Below are 19,740 nucleotides of genomic sequence, written 5' to 3'. Positions count from 1 at the left end.
GTGGTCCGGGCTGCGAGGGCCCTTTATAGCTGCTCGCAGCTCTAGTTATTCTTATTCTTCTTCTTCTTTATTCTCCGCAAACGATCGCGATTTTGGGTACCTAAACATTCACGAAAACTCACCGAACTTTGCAGACTCCTCAGGCCCGGCGAAAAATTTGATATTATTAAGTCGTCATAACAATGCGACTCGATAGCGCCCCCTAGCGTAGAAAAATAAAAACCAAGCCCGGCACGTTTGATCTAGAGCAACAAAAATTGGCAGGCACGTGTAGCACCCCGAGACGCACAAAAAAGTCTATTGGGACCATGTAGCTAAAATGTACAGGAAGTGAGCTATGAATTTTTTTATGTCCAATTTTGGCCTATTTTGGCACATTCACTGTGGTCATGCTTTTTCCCCCTTTGCAAACATTTTTCATCCAATTGACTTCAAACTTGGCATTTATCATCTCAAGACCTGAGAGAACAACTGGGCAAAACATCTTGCCTTTTTGAAATACTATATGACGGGGGCGGGGCATCAAATATTGCCTTTAAAATTTCATTTGTCCAGAAAGAGCAAATGCTTAATAACTCCCATGTTCAAGCTCCAAAAAATCTCAAACTTCTCAGGCAACGTAATAGTCACGGCCTGAAAACATCTATATGCTAAAATTCAGTTATACATATAGCGCCACCTAGTGGTTACAATAAATGTCATACTTTACGTTTTTAGCTACTGTGCTGAGCTTGTTGAAGGGATCCATTTGAAAATTGGTCAGAAAAGCCTTAAGATGTTGATCATGCCCCACACCGAATATTGTAACTTTTCGCCAAAGGGCGTGGCCGCTACGGTGACGCAAAGTCTGAAGATTTTTTGTGAAAATAAAAGCTGCATTAACTTGACCGAGATGATCCTATCTTCTCAAAATTTCACACATTTGATGAGAGTCCAGCCCTAAAGACATCTACTGACTTATATTTCATCTAACTGATAGCGCCACCTAGTGGCAATTTTTTTTCTTACGAATTTTCTTCTACGTTTTTCTCCAAACACGTTAACTGGACCTACCTCATATTTGCTCAGATGAGGGTTTCGGCCTTCATGATGTCACAACACGAAGTTTGTGAGTTTTCGCGAATTGCTGTGGGCGTGGCTAAGCACTGTTCGCCAAGAAAACAACGCCAGTTTTGAGGGTCTAAACATGCACAGAAACTCATGAAACTTGGCACACACATCTGGCCTGGTAAAATGAGCAATATTTTATTGTTGATTGTGCTATTTTTACAAAAATGACTCAATAGCGCCCCCTAGAAGTTTTTAACGAAGCAGCCCCGGTTGTACGTTTAAGCAAGAACGACGAATATCTTTAGGTGTATGAGGGAGCCCAAGACCTACAAAAAAGTCTCTTGGACCCATATGCTAAAATGAACAGGAAGTGAGCTACGAATTTTTGAATGTCCCATTTTTGACGATTTTTGCACATTCACAGGGGGCAGACTTTTGCCCACTTCTCCTACACGTTTCATCCGACTGAGTTAAGACTTGACCTGGACCATGTCAAGACCTGAGCCAACGACAGGGGGAAAAATCTTGACCTTTCGAAATACTATATGATGAAGGCGGGGCATCAAAATTTGTGTTTCGCACTGAAAAAGGATATGCTTCATAACTCCCCGGTACATGCTCCAAAAAATCCCAAACTTGACATGTATGTTTATCGTCAAGGCCTGAAGCTATCTCAATGACAACATTCAGTTATATATGCAGCGTCACCTCGCCCTTGAGGCATAAAAAAAAAATACCCCACATACGGTATTTTGTACAAAAAATGTACACTCATTCTAAGTGTGATAACTAAGTCATTTATGAATATTCTTTTAGTTTCCACCACTCAAAATGTTCACTGGCATCAGACTTATCCAAACATATATATATATTTATTTATTTTTGATAGCCTCTGTGGACATTAAAAGCAATATCGTGAATGAAGGATATGCATAATAACTCCACGGTACATGCTCCAAAAAAAATCCCACACTTGACATGTATGCTTATAATCAAGGCCTGAAGGTATTTCTATGACAACATTCAGTTATAAATACAGCGCCACCTAGCCCTTGAGGCTTATATAAAAAAAAAAAACCACATACGGTATTTTGTACAAAAAAATTTAAACTCATTCTAAGTGTGATGACTAAGTCATTTCTGAATATTCTTTTAGTTTCCACCACTCAAATTGTTCACTGGCTTCACACCGATCCAAACGTATGTACGTTTCCATTTTGTTTTATTCATTTTTGATTGCCCCTTTGGACAATAAAAGTAACATTGTGCAATGAGTACAACGAGCGATGATGTATATATACACTTTTACAAAAAATATCAATCAGGGCAACTCATTGCCTAAAAATAAAAAAGGACGCTGATTTTTGCAGGTCTTAACAATCACCAAAACCCGTTGAGCTTGACACACACTGGCAAAAAAAAATATTCTACATGTAAACGTTTATTATGCCATTTTCAAAGAAATTTTGCTTCCAATATGCCAGTACCCCAACGTGCCAGTACCCCAACGTGCCAGTACCCTAACGTGCAAGTACCCCAACGTGCAAGGACTCCAACGTGGCCCGGGCTGCGAGGGCCCTTTATAGCTGCTCGCAGCTCTAGTTCGGTTTGTTTCTGTTATGTTTAGTTTCTTTCTGAAAATTAGATTTGGCCAATGTCAAATGAACTATAGGTTTAATAAATAATCCATAGTAAAACGTTGACAGATAACTCAATCACGTTGTAAGCAAATTCTGAAAATGCGACTATATGATGAATCTGTTACCTTCCAGAGCATCCAACATGGTGTCAGTGGTATTAGTCAGATCCCCAACATCCTTCTTTAGGTTTGAAAGCCGTTCGGCATCTGGCCCTGCTTCTCCAGGAGGCCCTTTAGAGGCAACCTTATCTTTAAGACGATCAAACTCATCCAGCACTGTCAACAGCTCCTAAAACACACACACATGCATAGTGCATATATATTTATACGTTTTAGCTGAATATCCCGATCAAAAATAAACATGGAAACTTGAATTGTATTAACAGTTTACGATCATAAAAATCCAGTCTAAGTTAGTGTATGACGACTGACGAGTACAGCATTTAAACCCTGCAGACTGAAATCTTAATCTGATTTCTGATCATTTCCAAGTGACATCTCACCTTATCAGTAAGAGCTGTTTCATCCTCAGCTTGGTCTGCGTTCTCCTGTGCGACATCAGCATGTTCGCTTCCATTCTGCAGCAAGTCTTTAAGCGTATCCAGTTGGGGTTTGAGTGGACTAATTATTGATGACACGTCATCCAGAGTCTTCTCTGCTGGTTTCAGTTGATTTTTTGCCTGGATGAAATCAGCCATTATTAAACAGAATGTTTTTTATTTTTTGTGATTTTCCCTGGGGCTATCCATAATCCAGGACTGGATGATGGTATGCTATACTGGAGATGATTTATCCTGGGTCCCACCTTAGTAAGGGTTCTGTTCAAGTCGTCTATGGAATCCATGCTGTTCTGGAGTCTGTCTTCCATGTCCGAGAGGGATTCCTCCACTGAGTCAAAGCCTGCCAGCAGTTCATCCACATCATTCTTCACCCCTTCTGCAGTGTCCCTGTCAAGATGTCATGAATTTTCACTCCAAGAATGACATTTAATGCTTGACATTTCATTAAATCTGACATTTAATCTAAGAATGGTTGATATTAAAAACAAACTGTGAAGGTGGGTACAGTCACCTGGTATCTTGGGCCTCCTGCAACAGTTTTCTGGCTGCATCCAACTGCGGGCCTGACTTGTTTAATATGGACGTACTGTCTGGTAGGTTTGCTGCAAGGTTTTTCAGTTCATCAAGCTTCTTCTTTAGAGAAGCCGGGCTCAAAGGCAATTTGGTTTTCAGGATCCAGTCACTCACTTCCTGAATGTGGGTCAGGTTGGATGTTGGATCTGGATCCAGAAATGAGACAAGTTGGAGGGAGAATAAGAGCGAAGTCTCACATACACATGTGCGCTCACAAACATTCAACTTGCCCAATATAATGACATCTAAGGGGCTCGACACACGGGAGGCGACAAGCGACAGCGAATTACATATTGTGTCGCCTCCCATGTTAAACTCGACACAGGGGAGGCGACAAGCGACAGCGAAATACGAACCTTGTCGCCAGGTCTCCACACACGGGAAGCGACAAGCAGTTGCAATGGCGGCAGCGACTGACGTCACCCTCTAGCGCAGCTTGTTGACAACAGAATTGATTGGCTATCATTGGCTAAGGCAGGAAGTGTTTGGTCGGTGCTGGATGTCACTTTGATTTACCTTTCTTTTCTCTTTATTTCTTTTTTTTTTCTGACCTTTTCTCTGGTCTCCTGACCATTTAAATCTCACGACTCTGGCAAGATTCTGAAGTACCTGGTTAAGGCGAAGGGTAATGGGATATTTATAAGGTTTTAGGTGAATGAATGAGTATAAATTTATACGTATTTGCACGCACGCACACGCACGCACGCAAACGCACGCACGCACGCAAACGCACGCAAACGCACGCACACATACACAAAAAAAAAAAAAAAAAAAAAAAAAAAAAAAAGAGCAATGATGACAAGACGTTGAATCGGTAAGACTACCGAATGAACAATTCTGAGCTCTTAAAAAAAAAAAAAAAAAAAAAAAAGAATTGATTGGCTATTAAATTGGAGGGACACATTAGTTGCGTGAAGTGTGATATAAAACTGGATGGTCGGACACTGCTAAAATTAGATGCTCGATTTTGCTGCGTATTGCACTTTCTAGCATGCCCTGCGTTCATTGGCTCATCAATGAAACCTTCGTGACCGATTGGTCGAAGCCTTGGCGACAGTACAAAAGTTGAACATGTTTCAACTTTTCTAGTATCGCATCACGGACCTACGCGCACACGCGCAATTTTTCACATGCACGAATGTCGCGTGTCGCTGAGGAGGAGGGGGAAGGCGATTTTCGCCTTGTCGCCTTGATTCCATATAGGAAATGAATGGGGAGTGAGCGACATCACCTCCCCCGAAATTATTCAGCACACAAACTTAAGTTGGGAGGTTAGTAATAATGCATCAGATTTATATAGCGCTTTTCTGGACACTCAAAGACGCTTTACATTATCCATTCACTCACACATTCACACTCTGGTGGCGGTAAGCTACTCATGTAGCCACAGCTGCCCTGGGGCAGGCTGAAAGAAGCGCGGCTGCCAGTGTGCACCTGCGGCCCCTCCGACCACCACCAAACATTTGCACCTTTCAGACACCAGTGTGAGTGGCTCTGGAGGCGATACTGTAAAGCCCAATTCACACTGACTGCGGAACGGACGCGTTGCGGACGCCGCAAGGACCACGAGTTGAGTTCACCCAATAACAACCGTGTATATAGTCCTATTTATAAACAAAAGCCACGCTTGCCTGTTGTCACATCGATATGTTTTTTGGACATTATTTCTAGGACTTCTACCATGGCTGTTCTCCATGGGTAAGTACGTTTTGTGTTTAAATAGTGTCCTTTTGTCGTGTTTAATTTAATCTGAGCTCATATTTTGTCTTAAATGTCCGACTGATGTCATGCTATGCAGCTAGCTAGCTTCCCTCCCCAAAAAACGAGTTTGCAAACTGTTTTATTTTGAAATATACCGGATTTACCTTTCTGCGAGACGCTCGATTTCCTGTCCGGCTTGTGTAATTTCTTTAGCTTCATGAAAATCCGTATGCGGCGTCCGGAAGAAATAGAACGCTTGCGGAAACCTTCCGCATCGACGCAGTCATTCCGCACCACACCGAAGCTGGTGTGAATTGACACATAGACTTGAATGCGGTCTATCCTTGCGGCGTCCATACGGCCGCCGTACGGAGAATGCACCACGTCCGTGTGAATTGGGCTTAAGGTGACGCATGACTTTGTTGCGGAAAGCGGGGATCGAATAGCAGTGGCGGAGCCAGACTTTTATAAATAGGGGGGCCGGGGGGGGCCAAGGATACTTCATCCAAAGATGATGCCAAATTTGTTTTCACGAAAATTTATTTCAATCGGAGTCTCTATCGATGTTCAAATATATTTAAGTACATATTAAGCACAGGGGAGATTTTTGCACATAATGTGCCATTTATTAAGAATGTATAAAATGTACAAAAAAATAATAATTCAGCACTGTTTAACTTGAATGAACTTGCACGCACATGCAGATACTGTATTCATGCAATTACAGTACTTTTATCAACATAACATTATAATATGAACATAATGCAAATTTGTATTACAGTATGACTAAAGATCCTGTCGAAGTTCCAAACTTCATTTTCCACACACCCTATGAAAAATAAATTTATTACTCCAACTACTACTTCATTTACAACCACATAATTTATTAATGTGATTAATTAATAATCATGTTAATAAATCCTCCCCTTCTACCTGTAAATGCAAATGTCAGTTAGTGTCGGTTTGAACTTTCAACCATTGGAGGGTGCTATTGTATTGCATAACAACAACAACATACTTATTTTTAGCTTGCACAAAACTACGTTGCTTATTGATGTCCGTCCAAAACAATCTATCTGAACTAGAGGTGTCAGTGGATTAAAATTTGTAATCATAATTAATCGCATTACTTCAATAATGAACTGACTATTAATCACACATTAATTGCACATTTTATATCTCAATTTATACCTACATTTACAATAAAATGTCCCCCCCCCCCCCCCCCCCCCCGATTTCAATATGGTTTTATTTTTTTTTAGTCATTGATAGAGCAATTTCATAATAATTCAATTAAAAAAATTAAAAAATTCATTGATAGAGTAACTTCATAACAATTCAAGAAAAAAAGTTTAAAAAAATAAAAATAAAATATGTGCTGTACTGTAAAACCAAACCAAAGCGTGACTGATTTGTTTTGGTCATTTTTCTCTCACTACAACATGGTATAATTGCATTTGTAAGACAATAGTGAAAGCTCAATGCATTTCTCTTTTCATATTAGGAGCTGCCTAATTTTTAACATGAAGTAACTTGTGAAATTATGCACATTTTTAAAACTGTAAAATACAACACAGTCCCGACAAATACAGTTTATGCATTCGCTCTAGGCTTTTATTTTGTGAAGTGAAATAGGATGTGCATTGTAAAATGACGAATTTTTACTGCATAGGAACCAGAAACGACCGATGTGTTCTTTTCATATTAATAGCTCTGTAATTTTAAACAATAAGTAACTTGCGAGTTTCTGCACATTTTAAAATTGTAAAATACAACTTGACGCCAATCCCCACACATTAGGCAGTATAATTTAATTTATTACTGCTAAATTGTGTTATAGTGACTCCTTTTTATGACGTCGGAAGCTTTTATTTTGTTAAGTTCTCGGATGCGAGACGCAGCTGAGGCCGCTCTACTGTTACAGCGAACACATCGGTAGTTTCACTTTCACCCTGATGAGATATTTTGTGGAGATGCTGAATAAAATACGCCTCACATTTAAAGATAAATAGGATTGGGCTCACTCCAACTGTCAAGACGGCGTCCATTCGGCTCTTTACTCTCACAGGGGTTTCAGAGTGCCCATGGACGCCTCTTGGTGCTCGGTGCGAACGCAACGAACAGAGTGCGTTCTTTCAAAGCAAGGCACGGGTGGTAGTGGTGAGACACAGTCCAAATGGCTCCTCCACCTATATTCTGCCCCTTAAACACTGTATTTTAGCTCCAGTGCATTTCTATTGGGTAGTTTTGACGTGGACGTTTCTACTGCGTGGTGACTAGAATTCCCTGAGTAGAGGCTTTCCAAATAAGGAGCGGTCGTTAATCGAGCGTAAAAAAAAAAAAAAAATAGTGCCGTTAAAGGCACTTTAAGTTAACGAGATAATAATGCGACAATTTTGACACCCATAATCTGAACATAAAAGTTATTTTAAACAGTCACTCACATCTCACAGGCAAACAAACATGATATAGCCAAACGCCAACATGCATTCTCGGTACTCAGGAGACTGCTCCTTAAAACAGATGATTCTCCTTCTCCAGACTCCTAGTGAGGTGGATTATAATGCTTTGTCGTAAGTAGCGCCAGCTACTGTTCAGGAGGGGCATAACAGTTAGTAGGCGTCTGCTTGAAAAAAAATGCTGGCAGGCTGCATCGGCCAGGCGTGCGACGTCACTGCGCCGGTGCCGTGATATGTCAATCATTTGGCGTCTGCTGGGTCCAATCACATTTCAGCAGGGGCACGTGCCACCCCGGCCCCCCCTCTGGCTCCGCCATTGGGTATATATATCGGCTGACTCCATATTACTTACAGTCCTCACACAATTTAACGTTAAATATCAATTATTTCCCATTCATTTTCAATGGGACTGACATTGACTTTTTCTAAGTCCCACTTTCCAAGCCCAGTTCCTTACATACAATCATCATTACCAGCTCTCTGATACTGCTCAGTGCCGCACTTGGTTAAGTAAACAGAAGGCGAGGATTTGAATCCCACCTTCACCAGATTCCAGTTCAACTTTCTTTTTATTCATTTGTCATTCAACCAAGTTACTACTTAAAATGATTAGTAATATTACCACTACTTCTACTACTGCTACTACTACTACTACTCGTAGTAGTAATTAATAGTTAATTACTTTGTAATTTTCACAGAATTTATCCTTCAATTTCCTTCATAAGCATTCAGCTTAGCATTCAGGTATTGGCTTTCAGCATTCCCACACAATTTCTGCAGAAATTGTACTTAGTCTAGTTCCATATACAATTTTAGCCATCATCTCTTTGCACTATAAATATATGTACCTGACAGGAAATCTTTGAGCTCTTTTACAACATCCTTTGCCTCTTTTAAGTCATCTTCCAGGTCGTCTTGGGCCTCCCTTATCTTGTTGGACAGATCCTCAGTTGTCTGTCTCATGTCATTGGCATTATCTTGGCTGTCTTGAAGCTGTAAATTAAAAAAAAGAAAAAAAACAACAACAATAAAAGTACAAGTGCGTATACAGTATGATTATGATTAATTCGTGCTACTTCATAAAAAAAAAAACAGAATTCCACATGAATAACTAAGCACTATGGCAACACAGTCCCTTCAGAAACCTCAAACAAATCCGAGACTTAATAAGAGGAACAGAGGGCAGAATTTCATTTTATATTCCAAGAAGAATAGTTTGTTGTAGCTGCAAAAAGGACCAACTATATTTTCCTCTATTTAAATTCCCTGTAGGCAAAATGACCATGGGGCCCAATAGTTGTCCCTATATGTCAGGGTTCAACAATCTAGTGCACTCAAGCATCAAGAGCCACATGAGTAGGCCTTGGGCATGTTCTTTAAATTGTAAATATATAAATAAATATAAATTTGGTTGTACCTTCTCTGAAGCCTCCGTGATCTTGTTGCTGAGATTTTCCAGACGATCCTTCACATCCCTCACATCGGCATCTGCCCTCTTGCCCAAAGGCAGGGCGCCAACACATTTTGAGCCCTTCTCACAAGGCAACGATCCTTCTGGTGGACACAGGTCTTCACCCTCACACATGAGTGGGGTACAGGGTTCGGACCGAACACTGCCACATACCTGGAGAAATATTCCTCATTTAGACACAATACTTCAACTATTAGGCCCCTAAAGGGTCGCGGGGGGTGCTGGCGCCTATCTCAGCTGGCTCTGGGCAGTAGGCGGGGGACACCCTGGACTGGTTGCCAGCCAATCGCAGGGCACACAGAGACGAACAACCATCCACACTCACAAGCACACCTAGAGACAATTCGGAGCGCCCAATTAACCTGCCATGCATGTCTTTGGAATGTGGGAGGAGACCGGAGTACCCGGAGAAGACCCACGCGGGCACAGGGAGAACATGCAAACTCCACCCAGGAAGGCCGGAGCCTGGACTCGAACCGGAGTCCTCAGAACTGGGAGGCGGACGTGCTAACCACTCGACCACTGTGCCGCCATCGCGATACATACGTATCCCAATGCTTGATCTTCAAGGCGATACGTATCCTGATATATTACATTAATTTACTTGGATTTTATAGTAACAGCCATATGTATACCTAAAGGATATGTTTGTTATGCTGACTGACAAAAATATTTTTGTTAGCAGCTCTTCTGGTTTACCACCAAGCGGCATGCCTGGTCTAAATGTGTACGCACTGCAGAGCAAGGAGCAGTTTTCACAGACACACCGGGAATATTTATTAATAGGCACGAGCCGATATGAGCAAAAATATCAAGGTATTAAAATTACAGCTCTAAAATGTGCTTATCTGAAATATTTGGGGAAGTAAAAAAAAAGCATTTTTTTTTCATGTAACACATTCTATTTCGTTTTTAAACAAAATATAGGAAAATTGGTACATTAAGACACATGCACCATGTTACGTTTATAAGTAAATAAATGTTGATATTCTTCCTCTGCTTTCATTTTTCTAAGCAAGACACAGTGTCCAATCACTGGTGAGCTGTTTTTGCATTAATTGAAGGCAATTAACTTCAAAGACGCTGCTGGTTTTTATTTTTTAGGTACAATGCAAGCTGCAAAGGCAAACGTTAACTGCCTATTCAAAGTTAACGAGCAATATCGAGTCTGACGTCTGCGTATCGATACGTGTATTGTGATGAGGCTCGCAACGATATATTGCCGTATCGATATTTTGAGCACACCCCTATTTTGTACTGATGTAACAATCATCTAGTTTCAACTAATTTAAGACTATGTGATGTCAAGGATCTTTAATGCTATGTGATGTTAGGTGATGTCAGGAACTATCTGTAAGAATTTTGTGATGTCAGGAATCTTTAATCGTGTTGCTGGGTCAGCCAATCAGAGAATTCCATGTCAGTACTGGTACTCACATGTCTAGCAACAACCAATGAGATTGATTGACTGTTGATATAAGTGTCTGAGAAATGTGTGTGTTCGCCGGATTATTACTCACTGTTCTCTGTGCATCTCCGCAGCCCAAAGGGGCTTAGCGTATCGTGATTCTCGATGCTTTCCCGTTGTTTTTCGTTTCGTCAAGTTATGTGAATAAATAGCTAAAACCTTATTTTTGTCTGCGCTTTGGGATCAAAACCTTCAGCACACGACAGTTATAGAGTCTTTCACACAATGGACTACTTTCTCATCCAGTCGAGAACGTTTCTCGTCCTAATGAGAAAGTTTCTCATTAGAACAAGAATGTTTCTAATCTTAATGAGAAACATATTTCAATTTTTTTTATCCCATGTCACTTTAGGGGTTCCATCTTCAAACAACCGTCAAATTACATTACGAGTAATTAAAATGTTGGTGGCCTAGTTAATACCTTTTTAGCAACAGGAGTGAGATCTGGGCGGGATGCCATGCTCTGGTTTAGTTTGGTGACATCTCTGGTGTTGTTTGGAAATTCTTTTTCCTGAAGATCTAAAGTATCTTCTCTCACATCAGCTGATTCCTTCACAGTCTTTTTACTGGTATCGATTTTCTTTGCAGCATCTGCAGACTCGTCATAGGCGTTTTTGATGGTAGCAAAATCTCCTGAATGAGAGAAAACCTCAATATGAGCATACTTTATGAGTTAATCTTGTGAATGTGATTCTGATGTATTTTTAATTGTAAATTGTCAAATGGTCTTAAAAAGGAATCAATAAAAGAAAACAGCATGATGAAATACAATATAATTGAGTAGAATGACAGGAGCAGTGAGAATTGAGAAGGATCAGACCAAAAACGGAATGTTCAGGAGAACACTTAGATAAATCTTTATAGATGTTTTTTTGTGACTGCCATACTGAATGTAAACGTGTTTCTATGATTGACCTGCATTGCCGGGACTGATTGTGTTTTTCATAGCTTCTTTCTTGATGTTGTAGTCCCCATTTAGGCTGTCCAACAGGTCATCAAGTTTGTCAAGCTCTTTGCCCAGATCGGGTTTTTGTGCCAGAGGAGATAGGTTATTGTTTACCTTGTCCACTTGGTCCCTGTGAAACACATGGAGTTCAGGTGGTGAATAGAAGTATTCATATTCAATCATCCATCCATCTATTTTGTACACTGCTATTCCTGTTTATGGGAGCGGAGCCAAGGCAGGTTGCCACTTAAACCATTCTCACTAACATTCACACTGCCACCTAGTGTAAATAAACTGACCCACCTTATTTACCCCCCACCCCCCAACCCCCCTGACGGTAGTGGTGTGTCGGTTGCGAACGAGCCGGTACAAAGATTCTCTATGTTGCTCTCTCTTTTTCACGTCTCTGAAGCAAGGTTTGGCAGTGTCTCAGACAGACAAAAACAGCAGGAGGAGAAAACCGGAGAGGAAAGGACGACACACAAACGCGGTTTGTACAAGATGAGCCGAAAACGAAGTAACATTTGGAGACGTTTTAGTTGGTTAAAGTCAGATGAGAGAAGGATCAGCCCTTGCAAGTTATGTTTTTTTTTTTTTTTTTTTTTTTTTTTTTTTTATGCAAATTTAAAATAAAGCAAGGTCTTTTATCCTGGACCGGGTGAGTAGCTAATGCTTGTTTTGTTCGCTGCTGCTGTTGCAGTTAAACTACTACTCACTATTTTTGTAATTTGATTGTTATTTTGATTGTTGTTGGTTGAAGTTTTAATTTTGTTTCTTGTTTATTGTATGGAGCCTATTAATTTGTTCAATAAAATTAGAAAAAATAATTTGCTTTGCTTGATAATTGTTGCCATTTGTAGTCAGTAGAGTGCAATATTTAGTTCTAAATTTGTAAATTTGTCGTAAATATTTAAAAGAAAAGCTAAAGTTAAAAGAGCCGTTAGAGAGACAAAAAGCCGATCACTGAGCCAATCCAATTGAACCGGCTCACCGAAAAGAGCCGAAAATCCCATCACTACTGCGCGGAGGTCAGGCAAGTAAACCACTACACCAACAGGGTCATGCATTCAGAAAATATATAGATGTAATATAAATGTTGATAGAAATATTTCCACACCTTAATTTGTCCAGTTCGGACAGAGCATTGTCAATCTGTCTCACGGAACTGGGAGGAAGGAAGACACTGTCCCGAATCAATTTCAGACGACCTTCCAGGGCTTGAATACGGGGCTCAAACTTTCCAAGGTCACCAGAGCCTCCCGGAAGAGACGGGACTTTCGGGGTGAATCTCTCTATGGCTAAACTGAGGGTTTGTCGTCGTGTATCCAGGGTGAAGAAGCAAGATGGACACAACTTGCAATTCGGGAAAGAGTTACAGTGTCCTCTGGGGCACGAATCACATCGAGTCCCTATGACACCTGGACGGCACAAACAGCTTCCTGTCTGCTTGTTACAAACTTGGGTGCCTTCGGCGTCACACAGACAAGCTTGGAAGATCAAAGGAACAGATGAAATATGTAAGTCACATGAAAAATGATTGATTCCTAGTTTTACGCAATATGAATGCCAACAGTTCCTCAAGGACAGTAATGAGAATTTTTCTTCATATCTGTCATAAATATGAAAAGATATCAATAATTTTCCATAGAATTTTCTGTTTAATTTTTGCAAGAGTGCGAGTGTCAGACATCAAGAGAAGTTGACTTACGCTTGCAGCCGATGAGAGGGTCTCCATATGTGTTGTCTGGGCAATCGGTACATGTTCGGCCTGCAAAGCCTGGCCTACACTGGCACTGACCTGTCAACTGGAAAGGCAAACAAACAAACAAACAAACAAATCAATTTTCACCCACAGGAGAAACAAAAAACTGCACAAAATAGATTAGTGATTCTCAAAGTGTGGAGCTAGTATCGCTTGTGCTAATCAGTTTCACTCTAGTGGTACAGTACTTGAAAGAATGAATGCCCAAGCACTGTTCAGTTGCACTTAAAGGTATAGTAGAGGATGTCTTTTGGCTAAGTTTTCCGAGTGGATCATCTTAAGTTTTCGTCCTCCAGCCTGTCAATCAATCTGGAGACGTTACTAATTTATTTCCACTTGCTGCACATGCGTGTTTTGAGTGTGTGTATGTTTTTTTTTTTTTTACGTGACAAACATACATTTTGCTTCTACTTTTCAAGATAATCCTCTGTTATGCCTTTAACTTTTTTAAAACAGTTTTTCTATATTTAGATGAGTATTGATGGTCAAATCTGTGCATAAAGTTAGAGACTAACAATAGTTTTATTTTCATGGACACTTAAATCTACCATGCTACTGTATTTTAAATTTGGTCATTATGATGGTACTTACTAATTGGAAAATACGTTTTGTGGTACTTGCTGAAAAAGGTTAGAGAATTACTGGATTAAGTCATATGTAACAATACACAACTTTTTTTTCCCATTACCTGTTAAAAATGTATGCTGTTGCTATTTTATGAAGTATTTAAAATCCTTCTCTCTTAATATGAATAAAAATCACCAATTAAATTTTAGTTCTAAAAACCGCTTTAAAAACTTATAATATAGTTGTGTTGAAATTTTATATTCCCTTGGAGTATTTAAATTTATGAGCACAACCGTAATGTACAAAAGCGTTGCTTAATGACAAAAATGGCATTAGTGATGTGTCGGTCGCGATGAGCCGGTCTTTTATCCTGGACCGGGTGAGTAGCTAATGGTTGTTTTGTTCGCTGCTGTTGCAGTTAAATTACTACTCACTATTTTTGTTATTTGATTGTTGTTGGTTGAAGTTTTCATTTTGTTTCTTGTTTATTGTATGGAGCCTATTCATTTAAAATAAATAAAATAAATAAAATGAGAAAAAAAGTGCTTTTCTTTGCTTGATAATTGTTGCTATTTGCAGTCAGTAGGAATGCAATATTTAGTTCACCAAGTCATTTATCAAAATGTGTGGTAAATTTGTCGTAAATATTTAAAAGAAAAGCTAAAGTTAAAAGAGCCGTTTGAGAGCCAAAACAAGCCAGCTCTTTTCACTGAGCCGATCCAAATGAACCGGCTCACCAAAAAGAGCCGAAAATTGCATCACTAAATGCTATGAATCGTCACCAAAATTCACATGCACATCTCTACCTATGCCAACTTCAACCTCTGAACATATCAAAACAATTGCTGCAAGTAGTTTGGTTTTTATGGGCATTAAGCCTTTTTCTCTCCAAAGAGTGCACTCGTGTTTACATATCGCTCGGGTATGTCACATTCAGACATCTTTCCTCAGTGTAATCTGTCCAAACATGCATATGATGACATAATCGTACTAAATTAAAGTAACAGGATGAACATTCCTGTTTATGATCATGCAGACTGTCCCGTTTTCATTGTAGGAACAAGTCTGGAAGTGAGTAGGTCACACCTGGTCACAAGTATCGCTGAAGGACTTGGTGGGATCACAGCTGCAGAGTTCGCAACGCTGGAACTGCGGGGATTTCCAGTAGCCTCTTGCACACGTTTGACAAGTCAGGCCATGGAAGTGTTGCCGACAAGGACACTGGCCAGTCACAGAATCACAAATATCTGACAGTGATCCCTCCGGAAAACAGGAACACTCTGGATAGCAGAAAAGGGGTGGGGCGGTGGGGAGGAACTTGAATCAAATTCCTTACGAACATATGATTACAGGAGTGCGTGTAAATGAGTGAGGAACAAATAAAAAAACACTATGCAGTGAATGTAATTTAGAGGAGACATATTTCACTATTTAAAACAGTTCCCACCCATTAAAATGAGCCAGAATCCTCCATCTTGAATTACATTTTATGTTTCACCCACATGTTTTGAGGGAGTGATTTCTGTTTTCATGAAAATGAGCCACTGCTCACCACACTACCGTGGTGATTATGGTTTTGTTACCATGACTACCAACGATGGCAAATATATTAATTGGCTTCTTTAGCTTATATTGATGTCTTTGCAGAACAACATACAAAAGCTTCCCTCTGTCAATTTAAATGTTGTGCAATTTTGAATTATTTTCCCTAGCCTTATAGACCTACAGGAAGGTCTGTTGGGGAAAAAAGATCTAAGGTACCTTTTTAACTTTAGTATATTAATTAATTGAATTCAATTAATCAGCAAAAGAAATAGAAACACCTGAATGTTGCACTTGGCTGCTTAAAGGGAATGTCAAGTCACAATTTTTCTGAACAATATGTTGTATGTGGCCCCATTATCTAAACACGGTATTCTGATTAATATTGTATATGTGGAATATGAATCAAGCGGAAAAATCCACCCATTTTTATTCATCTCAGGGGGCGACCATTTTGCCATTAGATGTCACGGCTGCTCAGGGCTCTGGTAACAACCAATCATGGTCTCGTCTTGTGCATGTCACGTGACCAAACTCAGAAAACAGGTGAGTGGTTGTTACCTGAGTCTTGAACAACTGTGATGTCATTTTCAGTGGACAGTAAATGGCAAAATGGCCACCCCCTGAGATGGACAGAAACGGGTGGATTTTGCTGCTTAATTCATTTTCCACAAATGCAATATTAATCAGAAAGCCATGTTTAGACTAATGGGAGCAAATAGAAAATATTATTGTAAGGATTGAATAATTTTTTATTTGACTTCCATTTCAAGCTTAGTTTCTTAAACATGTCTTAAAGTGTCAGTGTGTAATCTTTAGCGCCATCTAGTGGTAAACTAATAAGTCATTAAATTTAAATATGCAAAAAAAAGTTCCATCACTTCAACATACATTTTGTTTATATAATCGTAGGTCTAGAAACACGTCTGTAGCCACACCTTACAAGAGGCTAATATGTTTCACTGCCATTTTCCTGCAACGGATCCTCAAAGGACAATTTCACAAATGTGAACGTTGGAGCCTGCAGGTAGTCATTGCTGAGACCCATGATTAGAGCTCGATCCCGCTCGATCCTCGCCCTCTGCTTTCCTCTGTAAAGCTGTTACTCGTTTACTAGCTTCTTCCACTGTTAAAGATGACTTGACTAGCCACTCTTGTTCGTGGCTCGATCCAACTTATGGCTCAGCTAACTCCCACTAGCTGATCTTGTTAGCTACTAGGGGTGTTAAAAAAAAAATCGATTCGGCGATATATCGCGATACTACATCGCGCGATTCTCGAATCGATTCAATAATAGGCAAAATCGATTTTTTTTTTATTTTTTATTTTTTTTTATTTTATTTTATTTTTTTAGGATTCACACCTTAAGCATGGAAGAATGTTATATGAACGGAACATTAAGCCTTAATATTTTATTTTAATGCTGTTTAAACATGAAACAGATTACAACCTCTATAAGACTGAAATTTCAGATAAATAAATAATACATTTTCATATAAATCTTACACTCTACAAGCTTACTGATTAGTATTTTCTAAATTTGAATGAAAAAAAATCGCAACAATCGACTTATAAATTCGTATCGGGATTAATCGGTATCGAATCGAATCGTGACCTGTGAATCGTGATACGAATCGAATCGTCAGGTACGAGGCAATTCACACCCCTATTAGCTACGGTGGCTATATTCCAGTTCGCTCTGTCTTTCAGCCATAGATGGGAAAGTCCAGAAAGTAAAAACCCTGCCACAGTTTGGCTGTAGCCACAGCCCACAGGTGCTTCTACTCACCCGGGCTCGTTTACCTGCCAGTTGAGTAGAAGCACCTGTGGCTAAAGCCAAACTATGGCAGGGTTTTTACTTTCTGGACCCTAATTTCCTATCTCTGCTTTCAGCGTCACTTGCCGGGGTTCCCCCCGGCTGCCAAGTCGCCGTCACTCGCCGAGTTGCTCGTTCGCTCACGCAAAGTAAGAATTGCTGGTAGGCTTGCTAAATATGGTCTTTCTGAGCCACCGTCGTGTGCGTGCTTCGAAATGCAAGTTTTGCAGCTACATCCTATGATATATCCATTGGTCACTTATTAATAGTCTTGTTCCGATACAGTTTTTTGGCCCCGGATACCGATTCCAATACCCAGCTTTACAGTATCGGCCGATACCGATACCATACGATACCTGTTTTTTTTTTCCCCTCAACATGAAAAAGCTGCCCTGCCATTGTTTCAGAGCATTCAAGGGCCAATAGAATATCTTAGATCGGCATGCAGTGAACATGTCACATATCAGTGAATGTCATGCACGAGCAACACGCAAGATGCTGCATCCAAAATCCTATATTAGTGATGGAATTAATGGTATCGGCATGTTACTTGTGAGTACTCACCGGTACCGATACCACTGTTTTAATGCAGTATCGGCACCTCTGCCGATACTAGTATCGGTATCGGAACATCACTACTTATTACACACTGTCACTTTAATTTACACAAAGTACTGTTACATGAATAACATGCAATGCCCATGTGGTGTTGAAAAAAACTGAAGAAACCAGTTGACTCACTCGAGCAACCCAGAGGATTGGCTGCAGAAAGGCCATAATAGCCTCTTTTGCACCGATCACAGCGTGGGCCTTCCACATTCATTTTACACTGACATAGGCCTGTATTGTCATCACAGCGTCCGCCACTCACTGTCCCGTCAGCATTGCAGACACAACCTAGCGAAGAATTGCTCAAATAAGGACAAAATATACCAAATCCACGCAAAGACACTACTGCAATACATTTAACAGACACTTTCAAAACTATCGGTTTTACTTTGTAAATGTGCTTTTGTTGACTTACGTATACAAGCATCAGGACGATCCATCTGACTGTTGGGATTCAGCTGGTAGCCGGCGACACACTGGTCACACTTTGGTCCTGTGGTGTGGTGCAAACATCCTTCACACACGCCTCCAGTCCTCCGGCCACTGGCTTCATACAACGCTTGGTCAAAACGACAGCGCTGGGCGTGGTTGTTACACTCACAGCCTGAGGTGTACAGAAAGAGAATTTAACAAATGCAACTCAGGATCAAAAAGCACAGCCAAAAGCTTCATGACTAGTTCATTTTGGTTTAGTGACCCATGATTACGCAACTCGTAACATAACCACGTTATGTTGTTGTCCAAACTCAACTGTAATCTCTACTTCCTAAATACTGTACCACAATCCCACCCATTTATATGCATCAGTTATGAAATATTACAACAGTTTTCAATATTCAATTCCGCCCATTTAACTTCTCATCTCAGTGGTTCCATAACTTTGGCATGTGGTAGTGTGTCTTACGTCTGCAAGTGTGAGTGTTGCCCTGCTCCGCAGGTCTCCAGGGTAGATCATTGTAGAGATCATCACAGCGCTCACAGTTCACACCAGCAGTATTATGCTGGCAATCACACTGTGGGCTCACCTGCAATTATTCATATTAATTGCTTTAATTAAGGGTGGTTGAAACAGGTACGGCTATAACAACACTAGTCGATCCAGCAAGCAGTCAAATTTATAGTGAGATCCAAATGTATGTTAAATGCAGTAGTCAGCAGTGGTAAGCAAACCTTATTGCCGGCCTCCAGCAAACAGTGACTGGCATGTCCATGACACATGCAGCTGCCCATCACTTTCATCTCCTTCAAGGCGAAAAACCTACTGAGAGCTCTGCCTGGTTGACGTGGTACGTCGCCCAACTCTGCCAGGTTTACCCTCAAACCTGTTAAGCCAGTCACATCTAAGGACCAAACAAATCAGAAGTCATAATAAGCGGTCAAGAAAATGGATGGATGATTCAAGAAGCAATCATACAGCTGTAAAGCAAAACAATGATTTTTCTGATGACAACGGGCCAATGTCAGGAATCCAACACACTAGCTGTTGATAGCAGGTAACCAGTAGGAGGCTCCAAGAGACAGCAGCTGGTCTAGTGACCCAACTGGTACTAGGCTTCAGAAAATTCCTCTGGGGTCTC

The 19,740-nt window shown here is 40.4% G+C and overlaps 1 protein-coding gene across 1 annotated transcript in view; it reads right to left on the bottom strand.

The window, feature by feature from the left end:
- lamb3 (laminin subunit beta 3) overlaps window positions 1-19,740 on the bottom strand; it is a 48,272-nt gene that overhangs the window by 16,246 nt on the left and 12,286 nt on the right. The window contains exons 7-21 of the mRNA XM_077529503.1: window positions 19,334-19,503; window positions 19,068-19,188; window positions 18,579-18,767; window positions 18,296-18,451; window positions 15,283-15,476; window positions 13,576-13,672; window positions 12,985-13,354; window positions 11,837-11,997; window positions 11,343-11,554; window positions 9,400-9,606; window positions 8,831-8,975; window positions 3,761-3,968; window positions 3,495-3,636; window positions 3,193-3,369; window positions 2,816-2,978 (exon numbers count right to left, since the gene is read on the bottom strand). Coding sequence (XP_077385629.1) covers window positions 2,816-2,978; window positions 3,193-3,369; window positions 3,495-3,636; window positions 3,761-3,968; window positions 8,831-8,975; window positions 9,400-9,606; window positions 11,343-11,554; window positions 11,837-11,997; window positions 12,985-13,354; window positions 13,576-13,672; window positions 15,283-15,476; window positions 18,296-18,451; window positions 18,579-18,767; window positions 19,068-19,188; window positions 19,334-19,503 — 2,712 coding nt within the window. The remainder of the gene's footprint in view (window positions 1-2,815; window positions 2,979-3,192; window positions 3,370-3,494; window positions 3,637-3,760; window positions 3,969-8,830; window positions 8,976-9,399; window positions 9,607-11,342; window positions 11,555-11,836; window positions 11,998-12,984; window positions 13,355-13,575; window positions 13,673-15,282; window positions 15,477-18,295; window positions 18,452-18,578; window positions 18,768-19,067; window positions 19,189-19,333; window positions 19,504-19,740) is intronic.

The sequence above is a fragment of the Festucalex cinctus genome, chromosome 8, assembly GCF_051991245.1.
Source record: "Festucalex cinctus isolate MCC-2025b chromosome 8, RoL_Fcin_1.0, whole genome shotgun sequence".
In the NCBI taxonomy this organism is placed as follows: domain Eukaryota; kingdom Metazoa; phylum Chordata; class Actinopteri; order Syngnathiformes; family Syngnathidae; genus Festucalex; species Festucalex cinctus.
The sequence above is the reverse complement of the archived record's forward strand: the minus strand, read 5'-3'. Positions and strand labels throughout refer to the sequence as shown.